This window comes from Cryptomeria japonica, chromosome 4, assembly GCF_030272615.1.
Source record: "Cryptomeria japonica chromosome 4, Sugi_1.0, whole genome shotgun sequence".
In the NCBI taxonomy this organism is placed as follows: Eukaryota; Viridiplantae; Streptophyta; class Pinopsida; order Cupressales; family Cupressaceae; genus Cryptomeria; species Cryptomeria japonica.
In genome coordinates, this window is record NC_081408.1 from 657,473,089 (window position 1) to 657,492,995 (window position 19,907).

Sequence of the window (19,907 nt, forward strand, 5' to 3'; positions counted from 1 at the left end):
TTGAGTACTCCCTGTTCATCACAAAGTACTCTATCTTGGTGCTCCCTGTTCATCACAAAGTACTCTATCTTGGTGCTCCCTGTTCATCACAAAGTGCCTTGATCTATCCTAGTTTTCCTAGAGGACCTGCTTGAGTGTATCCTCTCAGCAGCTTATCCAATCGACAGCGTATGTTCATCACAGAACTGCCGATTTGACCTAAAAGACAAAACCTTGCATTTTCAGACATAAACGCGTTTCTAACTCACAAACATGCTTATTGACTGCACAAGCGCACCTAGACAACACAAACGTGCCTGTTTGACATAAACGTGCCTAAATTTTACATAAATGCAACTTTGACACACAAACGCCCCTACAGGACGTAGACGCGCCCGCATCTGGCACAAACGCGGTTCCAGACACAGACGTGCCTAGCACCGATACAGACGCGCCTGTCGGACATAGACGCGCCTGGCATCGACGCAAACGCAGTTTTCCAGTTTTTGCATTTTTTGCATCCTACTTCTAAGCGCATTTATTGCCCTATCTACCATGCATTTATGACAAAAACAAATGCGTCAAAGTACGAGGAGGTTTGGTGGTACTTACCGGCTCTCCTACCTCTGCTGGTCTCTGAAATCGGCGAACGCGGTCGAATCTGTGTACGAAAGCCATCGCTGTTGACTGCTGCTGCTCTTTTTCTCGCTCTGCACTGTGATCTCGTGAGGGTGTAGATGACAATGAGGATGTCTTTTGCCCGTGGTCTATCTTATAGCCTACCCTAGCCCTCACCTTCATTTCCCAAGTCAATCTTCTTCATCCCGTGACTTTGTCACTTTATCCGGTCAATCCATTCTAGCCTTTCTTTCTTATCGAGAGATTGTCTGCAATCTTTTCAGACATTTTCATCCAATCTCTCGAGGGGGCATATTATTCCCATACTAGGGCAACTTTGTATCAGTTCATCTTATCTTCTTTGAAACAACGCGACAAGCCGCATTGTCTCAAAGAGGGGCAAAATGTAGACACCTAAAATTGTCATATCTAATTAAATAAATATTTTATTTATTTAATTATCTAAACCTAATTCTTCTATTAATTAAATAAATCCTTATTTATTTAATTAATTCATTTATCCTCTTCTAGCCTTATTTCTCATTTAAATAAATACATTTATTTATTTAAATTATCCTTTTCCTAAATAAAATAAATATTTTATTTATTTAATTGATCCTATTTCTTCTATTAATTAAATAAATCTTTATTTATTTAATTAATTCATTAGCCTTTTCTACTCATGACACATGTCATTCATCTCTTAATTCCTACACTACCTACCCCTTTCATTATTTTATTATTTCCTTTACCTACCCTCTAATCCTAGCCGACCTCTCTTTTTACACCTCTCAATCTTATCCCTCCATTTCATATTGTGTCTTCTATATAAGGAGATGCTTCCTTCATTATCAAACCCTAATGTCTAATCACTCATTCTTATGACCATTTTTTGGCTACACTACGATCCTACTTGCAACCACATTCCGTTCTTTGTTGAGCTCTTGTGCATATAAAAATCTGAGAGCAAATATATCAAGCAAGATCAATGGAGATAGGAAGAATGGAGATCAAAACCCTATTGGACATGTAATGGTATAATCTTTGTGATTTCATGTGATTTGCATTGTCTTAGGTAATCTTCATATGTTATGGTGGATCTTTGTTGATTGTTAGGCTAGGGTTTGGTGGTTGAATTCATTTAGCCTTTCAATTTTGTTATTATTGTATCCATTTTCACCATATACAGTAGCCACCTCCAGAAACAGTTAAACAATAGAGTGAAGAGTGTTACATACCTTCAAATTAATGAGGTTGGTGTATTGGATGTTGTTGTTTTTGAAAGCTAACCTTCACAAATTAAAATACCTGTGAAAGGGAAGAGGTGTAGTTAATGATAAATAGTATAATACTTTCGAATTGTAAAGAGCGATACAGTGAGTAAATGGCATCAAAAACCATTATATGTGTGAAAGTAAACAGGTGCGTTGTAGAGTGAAAGTGTATTGGAAATTGTGATAAAAAAGAATGTATGTGAAATAATTGTTGGGAAAATAGGAGCGGATAAATTTGTTGAATGTTACAAAATAGTTGATACATTGAATAGAAGATATACCATACATGAAAACATAATGAAAGTGTGATTTGTATACCTGATTGTGCTCGTTCTATGGGTATGTTTTTTTTGTGTTGTGCAAAAGCTGTAGCAAGTGGGTTTGCTCTGCCTTTTGTGGTATGTAAAAGGGTTGTTCACTTCCACAGACATTAGTTGTGTTGTTAATCCTAAAAAGTTGAAATATTGTTTTGTGTTGATACATTGAATAGAAGATATACAATACATGGAAACATAATGAAGACGTGATCTGTATACCTGATGTTGCTTGTTTTGTAGGTATGTCTGTTCTATGTTTTGCGATAGCTGCTGCAAGCGAGCTTCCTCTGCCTTTCCTGGTATTGTTGATGATGCACCTTTCAATCGGGAGTACCTTTGGTAGGTGAAGGATGGTTGAATACGTAGGTGTTCAATTGCTTTTATTCTTGACAGTCCTGTGAATGTTAGGCCTTGTTTCTTTGTTTTGCCGATGTCAACTGTGGCAAAGTCTAATGTCAGGCCCTGTGATTTGTGAATAGTAATGCCCCAAGCCATTACTAGTGGAATTTGTGTGCGGTTTCCTCTAGTGATTGGTGGAATTGGGATATGTTTTGGATTTTGTGGATCCCATGAAGGACCAGTATAATGTTCAAAAAGAACAACAACATATTTTGGCAGATCAGGTGGTTTGGAAGCTGCATCGTAGACAATTTGTTTGATTTGACCCAAAGCACCATTTACAAGGCCAACTTCTATCCATAAATTTGCAATAAGCAAAATTTCCTGGTCTATAGAAAGAAGAATTTCAAATGCTAGTTGTTCTTCTTGGTGTGCCTGCTTATCTCTTTGATGTGCAATGTTTGTTGTTGCACGTGCAATGGGTGAGTGCAATTGTGTTAACATTTTTATGTTGTGTGCACTTGAAGCTGCATTTGTTACAAACAAATGTTTATGTTGGCCGAAGTTCTTATTCTCGTCATGTGTCAAAGAATGGGTACACTGCGACTGCAGGGATTCCCAATCTGTTTGCAATGGTGTGGAGTTGCGAATATTATCCAATATTTCACGGAATCTTATCTGTGAAGAACTTGTGCCTTATTGATGAAATGGAATATCCAAGGTCACAACAGTATTGAATGTGTGCCATAGAGCCAGTGTCGTTGAGTGGGATGCATATAATGGCCTATCCATAACTGGGGAAAGCTGTGTAAGATCACCAACCAAAATAACTGAGATACCTGCAAATGATTCATGTTGTCTGCTAGGAAAAGCTTCTCGCAATCTTTTATCAATCTTAATGAGTAATTGAGGGCCAACAAAGCTCATTTCATCTATTAAAATGAAATGTAAGTGTTTGTATTGCTCTTGAAACATTAATAGGGAATGGCCTATTAAGGGTTTGTACTCATGAATGGGTATGTGGAGGGCAGCATGGATTGTAGTTGCTTGGATATTATATGCGGAGACCCCTGTTGGTGCTAGTACAAGCAAAGGGTATTGTGCATGTTCTGAATTTGAATTTAACTGTCTGCGTATGCAGTCAATAAGAAATGATTTTCCAGTGCCTGTTGTGCCTTGAATGATTAATCGTAATGGTGAAGAATGCAGGTTCTGTTCAGCATGAGTTTTAACTATATCAAGTGCAATATTTTGGTTTCGTGTAAGCGAATAGTTAGTAGGTGAATTTAAATGCGAGTTGGCGAGATTGTGGGGTGCTTAGCTTTTCTCTATAAAAATAAAGTGAGCTACTTTTGAATGAAGTGGTTCATCAGGTATAGAAGCAGTCCAATCAAATTGTAGATCAAAATCACGTTTGCCAAGCATTTGAAGAGCAACAACGTCAAAGTTGTTTGATGCTCCCATCTGTGACAAGAATTCCCATTCGTATAGATCTTCATGAGTTGATTGACGTATATCTTCTGGTTGTAGCTCTTCACCATTTTCTGTGGTAATGTGTTCTTCAAAACCATTTACATGCCAGCGGATGTAAGTTGTAGTTTGAAGATCTTTCCAATTTGTAATAATTTCTTTAGTTGAGTTCCCTATATGTAGAGGAATGATTCGAAATGGTTTGTAAAGAAGCAATTCACTCCAACAGAAACTTTCAAAATTGTTGTCATCTTCTTAAGGTAAATATTTGTGTTGCGGGTAAACATTTACAATTGCGGGTACCTTTCTTTTCATCCATTTACATGATTTGCGTTGGTTAGAGTATGTATATAGCTGGGCTGAATGAAGCAGAGTGAGGTTTGCTAATTCTAATGGTCGTTTCATGTAGTTTGAGATGTAGGATATTGAGGTTTGAGATTCTTCAACATAATTAGCTATGCGTTGAAAGATTTTTTTACCAACATTGAGTGTTACAAATTGACGTGTGCAAGATATCAATGGAAGTTTAAGCAACATGTGACAAGTTTCTTGTGCGCTAATGTCCCTATCAGCAACAATTCCCATGAGGATCTTTTGGCACGAAAAGAGAATTGTATCATCTAAATTTGTTGATTCGACTATACGTTTCAGGATATCAATATAACTTTCTAACTTTTGTTCAGTTTTGGATGCATACTTTGAGATATATTGTAGAACTGTTTTTTTGGAGTAGACAAGCTGACAGTCAACATTAGCCCTCCATATGGCGAGCATTGTTGGATTGTGTATATTCAGACGATCATCATTCCTCGTTGGTTTGTATGAAGCATTGTTGTTGTGGTCTAACATCAATGAGGATTCAAGTTGTTCAACCCAAGGGGCTTTGTAGCGGCATTAAAGGGTTGAGTTTTTTTTCCTCAAGCAAGTATACTTTGAACACTTTGTATGCCATTGAACAACATTCAGTAACTCAGTATAATCAGTGCAAAGATCTAACTTAGATATGATGTCTGTATCTACAAGACATGGATCTGAAATTGCAGGCATATATTGCCTGTTCAAGTGAGCATCTTCAAGACGTGGGTTCCAGGTTGTGATGTACTGGTCAAAGAAGTGTTTAACTAATTGGATACTTGCATGATTTGACCAGTCAAGGTTATCAACATTTGGTGCTCCTTCCAACCAAAGAAATCCATGTATATGTGCAAATCCTCGGTGTTGCCATTCATATTTGTACCAGTGGTCAATGCTTTTTAGTTCTTTGACAATAAATTCATCACGAAAGATTTGAAATCTTAAGTGTAAGTATAAAGCTGTAATGTGGGGATTATTGACCAAACTTTCAGTAAATTGTCTTCTGGTGTTGGGAATAGCATGTGACTTTGTTTTGGGCAATAACTTATGCAAGTTTGGCCATTTTGTATCAGCTGAACTTAAGGTGAAGAATAGTGTAGGTGCACCTAATTGTTCTATCATTGATGTAAGGTCACACCGGGACTTGCTCCAAAATACTCGTGTACCACGCAATAAGGCTGCATATCGCATGATATGATTTGGTAATTCACTTGACGGTGTGTTTTGTAAGTGTTCTTTTAGACCATGAAGATTGTGTGGAAGACTATCTTGTAGATTAGTCTTAATGAAGACAGCAGCTGATTGCTAGGATCGATGTCTCATCATAAGATTGTAGATATAATATCTAAAGTGAACATGTTGCCCAAATCTTTGATCAGAATATTTGATCAAGTGCAAAGCATATTCATGTAAATGTACTTGCCTTGTTCTTTGTTGTAGTGGTAAAGCTATTCTAGAAGGGAATAGTGTTGGGAATGCCATGGAAGGAGACACTCAGTATTGTACTCATTGATAGGTGATGAACTAATTTGTGGCCAAGGAACAACGTTGTTGTTGTTGTTATCTAGATGCAAGATGCTTTTGATTGCATCAAGTTCTGGTATTGATGATGGTAGTTGTGGAATAAATGAGGAACTATTCTCCCCGATTTGGTCTTCATTGTTAATATTCACCAGAGTGGAAGTATCTTGAACAAGATCTTCTTCTACGGAATGGATTGAATGTAGTAGGTCTGTGATGTCAGTAGTTTGCTCTGGCAATAGATGCACTGCATCTGGATGAACGACTACATCCTTGTAGTATTGATCATGTTTGATTTTGTAAGCCAATGCATTCATGACGTGAAATCTATTCACGTAATAGTCATAAGTTAATCCTTGCAAATTGGTTCTACAGACAATTAGAATTTCTAATTGCTTAATATGGTGAGGTAATGTTATTGCAATTCCAAAAATATCTTGTGGGAAGTTTATTGTATGACCAGAATATTTGTATTGCCCTCCCCTTGCATCTGTTACTTGTAAAACTGGAGCAATCCTTGATATGAGCATTTCTTCTACTTGAGAGAGACACTTTAAAATAGAAGGTTGCTCACCTGGGTCCATATTGTTTGATAATGAGAAGCGGTGCGGGCCTTTTTCACCATAACATCTCATGCACATAGGTACGTGATTGACTTTTTTAATAGTTATGCCCACATACATTTCTTTGCAAACAAAACATGGGTGTGTGACCTCCAACATATCAATCTTTTTACGGAAATTACACAACGTATTTTGAAATGAAGCACTTTTGACAGCAAGTTCAGGAGCAGTAGAAGATGTTTGATTGAGATTAATTTGCTCAAGATCATTCTTCTTTGTTTCTAATAACTTTCCTGAATTATTGCAAGGTCTCTGTAGTGCATAACGTTTCAGTTGTCGTTTCTTGGAGATATCGGCTCTGTTTTTTGCATAGTAGTTTTTATTGGTCTAGCTTCTCTTCAATTTGATTGCATCAATTTCTTGAGGGCAAGGCTGGATAGATATCTAATATTTGAAAGAGAGCACAAGGATGTTAGAATTTTCATGTTTGAAGGTAGTTAACTTTGAATTATGTATCAAGAATGTATGCATCTATGGTAATGTAATTTTAGAGGATTTGTATTGTATGTAAAGTACTTTTGTTATGTTTATTTCTATGTCTTATGTCTAGTGATCTGTTGTGTTGCTTTGTTGCTCTCGTACAGTCAACTTATATGTACACATATTTATATAGTAGTGTTGTTCTGCGTTGAGTTGTTGTTGTTAGCAATTTGGTTTTTCAAAAGTACTATTGTAAAATAGGTATGCATAGTTATAGTAATTTCTAATAAATATACATGTATGTATATATGTATATATACATATGAATTCAATATTTGAAGCGTTGCATATAAACATATGCACATATATAACTACACATGTATATATCAAAAAAACTAAGACTATGAATAATTATAGTATATATATAGGTATGCACAAATATAATAATTTCTGATACATACAGATGTATGCATACATATACAGATGTTATATACATATCATTTAAAAATTCAAAGTTTTGTATATGAACATATGCACATATATAACTACATATGTGTATATCAAAAAAGACTATAACTATGAATACTTATATATAGTTATGTATATATATAACTATAGTTGTATATTTGTGGAATTCTATATGTATGAATAATTGTGGTGTTGTATAGTTATATAAATAGATATTAGACCAGGAAAAAAATGATATACATGCATATATGTATAATTTTTGTGGAAACATGATAGAGGCCAGCACATTTAAAAGTAATGAGTATGAGTGCAAATAACTTATGTCAGGAGGGAAAACTTTCAAAGAGATAAGAGCTAGATGTAAGAAATGTACATATAGATATTTATAGAAGCAGCCTTGTGTTCGTAAAACGTAATTGTTTGTATATCTAAAATTATTAAATATGTAAATTAGCTAATGGCATAATTGTAATATAAACTGAAAGTTTAATAATTTGAAAAGATGCATTATAATTCTAAGCCTGTGCACATAGGTGGCCAGTTTCTACAAGCAGTGCATCACACTCAGCTTTGAAGTCAATAGGAGCAACTTTATTGACTGTCACTTTCATCTTTGTTTCTAAATTAAATGTCTCTATGGAAACCAACAGTGTGAATGAATAGTGACGTGGCTGTTGTCTCTTAATCACTAAGGAAGTTGTGTATGTTGTTGTTACATCATTTTGTAGTGCACAAAGTTGTTTTGCAGTTTTCTGTACCAACTGAATGCTACCCTCATCAAATGTAGTAGTGGCCCATAGAGTACCTGTGGCATCTTGTAACTTTAGTGGCAAGAGGTAACTATAATTACAGTCTTGCATAGTCATTTGACATCTAGAGCAGAACCAAGAATCATCAACTTGTTGCGTACATTTTTTCTTGCGAGGCCTTCCATTGACTATTAGTGGGCAAGCGGCATAGTAGAAATTTTGGTCAGTTATGTTTACAAAGCGCAGAACAATTAGCAAAGTTGTCTGAATTTTTTCTAGTTTGATGCTCATCCGCTCACGGATTGAAGAAATAGTCATTCTATTATATTTACCATCTATGTGGATAGTTTTTGCAACAAAGGGTACAGCAAGCAAAGGGTCCTTTCCTCTTAACGTTAGAAGCTCTGCTTCTGGAAAAGTTGGGTTGATATGTAATGTGGTTGCAGCTGTTATGTTTATAAGCTTTCCATTGAAATAGCCAACACGAGCATTACGTAAAGCAAGGATAACGACACTATCATTGGTCAACATATTTTTTAATTCTAGGCCATTTTGTACTGTCGTTGGACCCCATAGGTTGATGTCAATTGTGTGTTTGGCTGCCATCTTTTCTGTGTATTGGAATGATATCTCCAACATATAGAACAAGGCTAATTATGTCAACCAACGTGTTATTTGTTAGATGAAACAATTCATTAATGGGCGTGAAAGGAGGACCTTGTTGATCTGCTTGTTCTTCATTGGTGCAGCGTTTCAGTATGGATGCATCAGACAAGGTGATTTCTAAATGACTATTTAGTTTGTTGTACCTTGAATTTGCCTCCTTAATAGATCCCTTTGAAATAAGATAATGAGAACCTATGTCCACACGGTTAGAGTGTAACTTAGCTATCTCATCAAAACATGTAATTCTAATTTCAGAATCTTCACAATCAACAATGTCAAAGCTAAAGACATGGCCATTTTTTGTGGTTGTGTTATATGCTTTAATAGGCCGTTTATGAGTAACTCTCCCTTTGATTGTCCATTTATTTTGGTATGGATTCAAAATTTTGATAGGACTTATATTTTCAGAAGTTGTTTGTGGGGATGGCAATTCAGTGGTAAATTGAAGAGATCGTTTAGATGTTGACGGTCTATCCTCAGACATCATTTTTGGTTCTTGTTCTTTGAACAGGTATACTGGTTTACCAAAGAATAGGCAATCACTTTGTTTCACTTCCAGACTAAGTATTACAATAATCCTGTGAAAACAAAAGACTCCTTTCTAAATTACTGTTGATTATACATAAACAAAATTTTAAAAAAATGAAATATATTGTATTTAATAACCATAGTTGATTTCCTACCTTGTGTTCCATATGTATCGACATGTATAACTCGATAAATGGACTATTGTGCCTATTTTTACAATATCTGAATCTATCAAAGTAGCATATTTAGAAGGCAAGATTGCCAACTGTATGTATGTGCCATTAGATAACACTAATTTATGTTTGTTAGTATCATCTGTGTTGTTCTGCATTTTCTGAAATGACAAAACTTGTAGCAATGTTGAAGGAAGGTCATCCCCAGCATTGATAGATTGAATTGCAAAAGGGGTAGGGACATACTCTTGGGTTTTTGCCTACAAAAAATAATATGAATATAGAGGATTTAATTTTAACGCCAAGCAACTTATATATTTCGTTACTTGTTAATGTAAAGCTTGTGTCAGTAAAGTATGTAATCAAGCTATGTTATCTATACAGTATGCACTTACTTTTGCAGTATTCTATGAAAAAAGGATGCATGTAGTAATGAAAAGGATGGTATGGAAAAGAGAGATGAATTGTCCCAAAAAAGAGCATAAAAGCTTTGCATTTTGAAAAGCTTTGATAATTTAGCTTACCAAATTATCAATGGTGGAGTGGTCTATCGATTCAGAGGTGGTTGCTGAAGATGCCATTGTGCATATATACCTTTTGAGAATTCAAAGTAAATTATAAGCATGATGAATTGTAGTTCTTATATCAGAATACAATCGCAACATGATGTAAGCTTATCAAAGGTATATATGCACAAGCAGAGCAAAATTAAGTGAGTTTAGAGTAACGTTGTTACAATTTGTTTTTGGTTTCAAATGGTAATGAATTGATCATAATGTGATTGAAACATGCATTGAAAACAATAATTGGGCATATGCTGATAAGCTTTTAAAATATAAAGTATGACATAATGATTTACATATTTGAGAGCATATTAACAAAATATCAGTTCATCTCATCAAAGATCTTTGAAAATATGGGATGCTTCAATCTGTTTCGAATATTAACCAAAATATGAATGTAACTTTTCAAACATTGAATAATTACAACAACACAGGATCAAACAAAGCAACCCATCCAAGCTCGTTATCAATCCATTTAAATACGTTGTCCCCTAACGTGAAAACAATCGTTGGATCATCTAATTGTTCAGTACTTGGTATTGGTAAAGGTGCTAATTCAATACTATGTATGGTTGTTACAGCAATACAAGATGTAGAGAGGTCGATTGTTGTTTGGTTTGGTGATTTATGTTTGTAGTGGGCAATTATCTTTCTGAGGTTGCTCTTTAACTTGTTGCTTTCTTGCAACATGCTTTCAATTACATTGTTGATGTTCTCTGTTGCTTTCAATCTTCTATCCATTCTGAAATTTGATTGTGTTACGGTGGCTATTTTCTGTTGGAATGACAGAGTGGAAATGCATTACTAAAAAAAGTGAACATACAAGAATAATACAACAAATCTTTAAGTAGATCACTTTTTTTTTTTGTGAATCATAATGAATTTACGATTAGCTGATTATAAAAACTTGTAATAATTAGGTTATTACTTTAAGTTTGTGTATATATATCCATATGTATCTATACAGCTATACATGTATATATTAGTGTACATAGACATATACATATAGATCTGATATATATACATCTATATCAATATAAATACATGGATATATATTTAAGCATGGGCATGAATACCTTCACTCAGAGCATCACTTAAAAAATGAGAATTTATTATTAGTAAACTAAAGAACGTATCTATATTATGTACTAAGGTACTCACAAAACCAGAATTATAGACATCAATTGCAATATATTAATGTTCTAAATATGGAACATTTGTTACTTTTTATTTATCTTGGCAATTAAAAGTCTTCATGTGCACCAAGCCAGTTATCTGATTTGTGCTGACATGTGCCTCAATTGCAGTCGTCTACGTGTGTGCACTCCGTTTCCAAAGCAACGTTGTCTTTAATGATTTCATCCTCGAGGCTATGCACGAATGTCACTGTTCTTTATGGTTGCTTACAACCCTAAAATCTCATTTGTTTTGTTGTTGTCAAAAATATTTCGGCCTGCAATTTTCACTTTCGAAATTTTCACATAAGGTTGCTAGGTTTTATTCTCGTTGTGACTGTTTTACTGGGCTTCTTTGTCATTTTAACAGCGTGAATTGTTTCAATTTGACAGGTAAGGTTTTGTTTTATTTAAATGTGTCTGTCTGCTTGCAGGGTTGTTGCTTTGTTTCTGTTGTTTAACTGTTTGTGCGGGTGGGTCCTTCCAGTTTGCAAGGAATTTTCAAGGGTACTTTGTCAATTTCAAGTTGTGAATGGTTTGAATTTGCAAGGTAAATACCGATTATATTTATATTATTTTTTCTTTTGTAATGCATTTTTTCCAATCTGTTGTGCAAATTTTTGCAACATAAGCTTTGGTTTTATTTAAATTCTTTTTTGTTTTGTAATGCATTTTTTTTATAGTCTGCTTATTTTCTCCTTCCGTGTCCTTGTAGGTTGTCAATTCGTTTAACTGTTTTTGCACACGAAGGTTTTTATTCACTAAGATAAATTGATATATATATATATATATGTACATCATATATATGTACATCATATATATATATATATATATATGTACATCATATATATATATATATATGTACATCATATATATATATATATATATGTACATCATATATATATATATATAGAGAGAGAGAGAGAGAGAGAGATTTATATAAAAGCATTGGCACTGTAAAAAATTCTTGATGCTTGCAGGCTTGCTACTTTGTTTATGTTATTTAACTATTTGTGCGTATGACTACTCTCAAACTGTAAGATAAAGTATCCTATGTATATATACATACACACATGTCTATATGTACGTACATGAATATATATCTATGTGTGTGTGTGTGTGTGTGTGTGTGGATTTATATACATGTATACATGCCTATACATACATACATGTGTGTGTGTGTGTGTACATATACATATATCAGAACTACAAAGCAAGCAGCCATAAAGAATTATATATATAGTTTGTTTATGTTATTTAACTGTTTGTGCACGTGACTACTTTCAGACTACAATGCAGACTTCTATCAACAAATCTTACAAACTGTAGAATGGAGTTATTAAAACAGAGATTCTACTTTGTTTATGTTATTTAACTATTTGTGCGAGTGACTACTTTCAGACTGTAAGATAGAGTACCCTATGTATATATACATACACACATGTCTATATGTACATACATGAATATATGTGTGTGTGTGTGTGTGTGTGTTTATATACATGTATACATGCCTATATATATATATATCAGGACTACAAAGCAAGCAGCCATAAAGAATTATATATATAGTTTGTTTATGTTATTCAACTGTTTGTGCACGTGACTACTTTCAGACTACAACGTAGACTTGTATCAACAAATGCTACAAACTGTAGAATGGAGTTATTAAAACAGAGGTTTAATAAAACCCTATATATATATATATATATATTCTAAGGAAAACAATTTTAGAAATACTTTGTTTATGTTATTTAACTGTTTGTGCACATGACTACTTTGAGACAACAACAGAGACCTGTATATATGTACATCATGTGTGTGTATATATGTAAATGTATATATACACATACATGTGTATATGCATACATATATAGATTTATATACATATATCAGTATTGTAACAATTTGTTAATCTTTGCACACATAAAGAACATCAACATTCATGCACAGCCTTGGGGATGAAATCATTAAAGACAGCGTTGTTTCAGAAACAGAGCACATGCATGGAGACGACCACAAACAGTTAAATAACAAAAACAGAGCACATGCATGAGAATGCCAACAGAATGGTCAAAGCCTAAATACCTGTCAAAGTGACAGAGACGTTGCAAACTCAAAGTAATCACGTCCACAAACAGTTAAATAACATAACCAAAGTAATAACCCTGCAACCACACCACGGCCAAAAATAAGGATAGTATCAAATACTGCATTATGAATATTGGCAACTTAAAAAATTAACTAAACAAGTACCTGGCAACGTAAAACCATTAATGGCGAGAACCTCATAAACAAGCCGAACAAAATAGTCGGCTTTCATGCACATCAACAAGGACGAAAAGATTAAAACAAAGTAAGAAACTTAAATCACAAAACAAAAAATAATCTAACTAAAACCAGAACTTACCTTGCAAATTCAAACCATTCAGTCACAGCCAGAACAAAACCTAACTCGACAACTATATGCAAAGCTATGAAAAAACGCCTTGGAAACTGGAAGTAGTCACGCCCACAAACAGTTAAACAGAACAAGAAAATAAGCACACTCTAAAAAAAATGCATTACAAAACCATAAAAATATTTTAAAAAACCAGAGCTTGCCTTAAAAATTTGTATGCGAAAATTTGCAAACCGAAATATTGTCGACAACAACAAAACAAATTAGATTTTAGGGTTCCGAGCGACCATAAAAAATCTAAATAAAACGCAAACTTACCTTGGAAATTCAAACAGTTAAAGAACATAAACAAATAAAAAACCTTGCAAGCACACGGAAGGAGAAAATAACCACAATATAGATTTAATTTCTTGCAAACTGGAAGTAGCCATGCACACAAACAATTAAACAACAGAGACAAAGCAACAACCTTACAAGTAGACAAAACGAGAAAATAAACAGACTATAAACAAAATGCGTTACAAAAGGAAAACACATTTAAATAAAACAAAACCTTACCTTCAAATTTAAACCATTCAATGTCAAACTCTCAAAAAAACCCAGTAAAACAGTCACAACGAGAACAAAACCTAACAAATAAAATAGTGAGAACGAGAACAAAACCTAACAACCTTATGCCAAAATTTCCAGAGTGAATTGTAGAGCGAGAAAAACGCAAACTTACCTTGCAAATCCAAACAATAAAAGAACATAGACAAACAAACAAGTCTGCAACCACAAACAAAACAGCCACCGCACTTACATTGCAAATTCAAAGCATGCACGCTGTGAAACTCACAAAGCAACCTCGAAAATGCCTGCCAAATTGGAAATAACAACCCTATTGACGGCTTGAAACTGACAGAGCAAATTCGTTGCAAACTGGAAGTAACCTCCCCAACAAACAGTTAAACAACAGAGACAAAGCAACAACCCTGCAAGCAGATGGAAGGAGAAAATAAGCAGACTATAAACAAAATGCATTACAAAAAAAAACACATGTAAATAAAACGAAACCTTACCTTCAAATTCAAATCATTCATGGCCTCAAACTCACAAAGAACCCCAGTAAAACAGTCACATCGAGAACAAAACCTAATCAAAAAGTACCACGCCCACAAACAGTTAAACACCAAAGGCGAAAATTCCTTGCAGTTCTAAAACAGAAACAAAGCAACAACCCTGCAAGCAGACGGGCGAAAACAAAACCTTACCTTTAGATTCAAACCATTTACGCTGTCAAAATCACAAAGCAACCTCGAAAATGGCTTCCAAAATGGAAGTAGCCACGCCCACAAACAATAAAAAAACATAAACAAATCCAAAATCCTGTAAGCACAAAGGAGCAAATTGCTTGCAAACTCGAAGTAGCAACACCCACAAACAATTAAGCAACAGAAACAAAGCAACAACCATGCAAGCACACAGAAAGAGAAAATAAACAAACTATAAACAAAAGGCAATAGAAAAGCAAAACATATTTAAATAAAACGCAAACTTACCTTGCAACTTCAAACCATTGACGTTGTCAATCTCACAAGGAAATCTGGTAAAATAGTCACACCGAGAACCAAACCTAACCAACAAATCAATCACAACGAGAACAAAACCCAACAATCTATACAAACATTTCCAAAGCGAAAATTGCAAAGCCAAATATTGTCGACAACAACAAAACAAATTAGATTTTAGGGTTGCAAGCACCCATAAAGAACGTCAACATTAATGCACAACCTCGAAGACAAAATTATTAAAAACATCATTAAAAACAATGTCGCTTGGAAAACAGAGCACACACATGAAGACAACAACAAGGCACAAGCACATCAACAACCAAAAGAACATCAATGGCCGTCAAAATGTCTTGCAATTTTTTAGTCACTTTCACCCACTAAAAGCCTATCCACTTAAATATGTTGATATTAAGGCATGAATACATTATTAATTTTCATACATTATTAAATATGTTTTAAAAAACAAAATCATACACAATTTTTTTATATAGATTCTTGCTTAGAAATATATTTAAAACAAATAAACACTTCATTAAAATAAATTACAATGATGGCACATTCTTTTCAACAATTTTTTCTTATTATTAAATATAACAAATTATTATTATTGCAATAAAGGTTATCTTATGATGAATAAAATCATTTTCATAATCATCAATGTCAACAACTTCTTATTATTAAATATAACAAATTATTATCATTGCAATAAAGGTTATCTTATGATGAATAAAATCATTTTCATAATCATCAATGTCAACAACTTCTTATTATTAAATATAATAAGTTATCATTATTGCAATAAAGGGCACTCTATGATGAATAAAATCATTTTCACAATGTTGCAAAGAATTTTTAGAGATTTTTTTAAAGATAGCCATCCTATGAACAACAATGAAAAATGAAATAATTTTTTTTTTCTATTTTCCCTCTTAAATTTGTTGTAGGACTCAACTCTCTTTTCTAATTGTCAAATGGCAAATAAAATTAAATAGAATTCCTAAGCTGAGCTTCCATGTTAAGATCTTAATGTACTTTACACTTCTGAACAAAAATGGAACACATCCTAACTCTATTATCTCAACCCATATCCTAACTCTATTATCTCAACCCATATGCTTATCTCTACAAGACCTTGCATCAAACACTTGGTCAAGATCTTAATGAACATTGTGTTACTAAACAAATGGAACACATCCTACCTATATCATATCAACCCATATGCTTACCTCAAAGACCCAATTACTTCATTTTGTATGCATCAAACACTTTGTATATCTCAATGAACTTTTGCACTTCAGAACAAATGGAGCACATCTTACCTCATCTCTGCAAGACCCAATTATTTCACTTTGTATGCATCATACACTTCGATGTGAACACATCCTACCCCTATTATCTCTACAAAACCAAAACTTCATTCCTGAACAAATGAAACATCCTACCTCTATTATCTCAACCCATGCATATATGTGCAAGACCCAATTGTTTCATTTTGTATGCATCAAACACTTAGATCTCAATTAACTTTGCACTTCTGAACAAATGGAACACATCCTACCTCTATTTATCTAAACACATATGCTTTTCTCTGCAAAACCCAAACTTCATTCACACAAATACTGGATCTTTCGAATAAACCTTGAAAGCCCTGATTTTTTAAACAAAATAAGCACACTCAAGATCCAATAATCGCCCGCACTGAGTTCTTAATGAGTGACGATGAAAAAATATTACAAAACTGAGCTGCATCTGCAAAAAATTAACGCATTTTCCTACAAAATTCTAAAAAACCACAACCCGTCTGCCAAGTAATATCCCATAAATTAAATATCTGCAAATATAACATACATAAATTTTTCATAGCAACTCGTTCAGTACCAAATGCTATCGAACCCTAACCAAACCGTTTGCTTTTGAAATCCAAAAGAGAATCCCGTACAATGAACCAATTTCCTGCAACAATCGATAAAATATTTCCTACATATTTAATACTAGGAAATAGTATTTTTTTCGCGAATCGAAAATAGCTGAGATATTTCTCCCTTTCCCTACAGGCATTTCAATTGTTGTTAGCCCTGTTTGAGGGCAGAACGGCGAGCACCATAAGCTTGGTCCCTTGACTCCAGAGGCTCCTAAAACCCCTTCGCAGATTTTAAAGCACAAGAAAATACAAGATTTAAGCTAATCAGCTTTCTGGCTCGGGTTACCGAACTCCAAACAGAATGGTGGTGTCAACAGACACCGTAAAAAAAGGCATTAAAAACACCGAGAGAAAATCATTTAACCAGAGGTAAACTTTGTAACAGCCTTGGTACCTTCGGATACTGCATGCTTGGCAAGCTCCCCAGGAAGAGCCAACTTAACCGCAGTCTGCACCTCCCGAGAGGAAAGAGTATCCCTCTTGGTGTATTTAACCAGCTTTGAGGACTCCCCTGCTAATTTCTCAAAAATGTCATTCATGAAGGAGTTCATGATGGACATAGCCTTGCTGGAGATCCCGATCTCAGGGTGAACCTGCTTGAGGACCTTGAAAATGTAGATCTTGTAAGTCTCCACGCTTCTCTTCTTCCTCTTCTTCTTGTCACCAGAAGCCTTGGGACCCTTCTTGGCGGCCTTTGAAGGGGCCTTCTCCTTAGGCTTCTTCTCAGCGACGGCTGTGGGAGTCTTTTCCCCCACTGTCTTTCGCTCCTCGGCAGGCTTCTTCTCTGCAGGTTTCTTCTCAGCCTTGGGAGCCATTTTCTCACAAATTCACAAGCTCACAGATATCTGAAAAAACAAATGCAATTAGCGCTCACAAAGTTAACCGTGAGTTGCAGGTGTCGCACATTCTCGTTATATAGTCCATTCATCTAGTTTCCTATTGGTTACTGGCCTCGCACACGGATCGTGGGAATTCAATTCATCTTCGCCGTCCATCTCTGCGCATTTGAAATCAGCGCTTTCAATATCTTTATTTCAAATAACATTGCACTGATCCCGCCAAAACTCCTACTTTTATTTAAAATTGAAATGATGCTTAGTGATGGACAATTTTCACATCTATAGAATTTTAGCACATATATTTGAATATAAACCAATATTAAGGACAGGACTCAATCATTATTTTGGGTAATTTTATACTATTTAAATTTTCAAATAGTAAATTGAATTTTATAAAACTATAATGTTTGTGTTTTAGATCATTAATGATGAATTGGAATGACTTATTATGTAAATAGTCATTTTTAAATAATGATATTGAACAATTAACTAAAATATATCTAGGAAGGCTTTCAAAATCATGTAGCTTTTTAATTAAACGAAAAGGATAAATTAGAAACTTTTCTTATTTAAGTGTAGCAGCTACTACTTAAGAATTGAAAATAAGTTTGGAAAAAAGATAGCATGATGTTGTCGTTTCAAATCATTTCGGTTGTTGGGTTTCTACAAACTAAAGACTTTAAGGCGCTTGTTTACATCCATGGCTTCAACCTTATGGGGAATCGACTTTTGCCCAGCATGGGCATCTTTCATTTGAAGTTGCAATTTTGTTTGGTATGGGTGTGAAACATGGAGACGTGGAGGGTTTTGCTTCTCCACCATTCAATGGTGGAATGCAAGTAAAACCTTCATGGGGGAGAAAGCAATGGCAAGATTCACATTTTGCTACTAGAGAAAGATTTGCAATGGGGGATATGGAGTGTTGGGGTTGAACGATATGAGGGTCACATGAAGGCTCAGACAAATTAGCACAAATAGAGTGAGGTTATAGGACAAGCGGAGGATATGAGGAGGCAAGAGTTTCACAGGGAATAAGGATGTGGTAAAGATTGTGAACCTAAGGACGGTGATTTAGCTTTTCCCAACCAAAATGCCAGATTTGCAACAATGTTTCAATGGAAAACAAAATGGTTGAAAATGAGAGGCACTTCACATAACTAGGTTTGATAGGGAGGTTCGAAGGATTTTAGTCGAGCCTTGGTGATCTAAATAAATGGATTTCAAAAAAATCGGGGGCCTATTTTGAATGGGGATGTTCAAATCTATCTTCGTGCGCAAGGTTTCTTCATGGTAGTTTTTAACAACGTGCAGGATAGGAACACGATTCTTCATGACTATGAGTGGACCTGGGAGGATAAGCACTTATTGATGCTAAAACCTTGGTACTCGACTTTCAATCCTACAAGTGAAGCTTTTGAGAAGATTCCACTCTGGGTAAGACCCTGATCTCTCATTGCAATATTGGTTCGATTCCTGCTTTGTTGTTGTAGGTAGCACTCAAAGTATATTTCTAGCAGATGAGGGTTCTCAAATTTTATGCACACTACATATACTCGTATTTTAGTGGAAATTGATATGACTAGAGAGTTCCCAGAGGAGACCTATCATTGAAATCAACTAAAGGATAATGGATTCAACCTTTAGGTTATGAAGGGATTTTGTTTTGCTATTGAAGATGCTTCTAAACAAAGCATGTTGTTTATTTTTGTGCCAAACATAAATCAAACAAATAGGTTTCTTGGTGGAAAGAGATCCTCCCCACTCGTTATTTGGTGGAGAAGGAAGATGAGTGTTAAGACAACGACACAAAGGCAAAGCTTGATAAGGGTGATTGTAATGGAGCACCACTCAATGATCAGCATACTCCTAATGACTCAAATAAGGGTTTGGGTCCAAAAAAGGACAACATTAATGTTGTGAGGGATTCAGAGATGGAGAAAGCGATCAAACTAGAAAACT

The 19,907-nt window shown here is 34.7% G+C and overlaps 2 protein-coding genes across 2 annotated transcripts; both read right to left on the reverse strand.

The window, feature by feature from the left end:
• Positions 1–7,898: 7,898 nt before the first annotated feature.
• Positions 7,899–8,738, reverse strand: LOC131058560 (replication protein A 70 kDa DNA-binding subunit E-like). Its single transcript, XM_057992313.2, has one exon. It carries the CDS (start codon positions 8,736–8,738, stop codon positions 7,899–7,901), a length of 840 nt encoding a protein of 279 aa, XP_057848296.2.
• An 8,250-nt stretch (positions 8,739–16,988) lies between these two features.
• Positions 16,989–17,992, reverse strand: LOC131058561 (histone H2B). The gene is made up of 2 exons (XM_057992314.2): positions 17,504–17,992; positions 16,989–17,329 (listed from the first exon to the last, which is right to left on the reverse strand). Exons 1-2 carry the CDS (start codon positions 17,922–17,924, stop codon positions 17,166–17,168), a joined length of 585 nt encoding a protein of 194 aa, XP_057848297.1. The 5' UTR covers positions 17,925–17,992; the 3' UTR covers positions 16,989–17,165.
• Between the last annotated feature and the right edge of the window lie 1,915 nt (positions 17,993–19,907).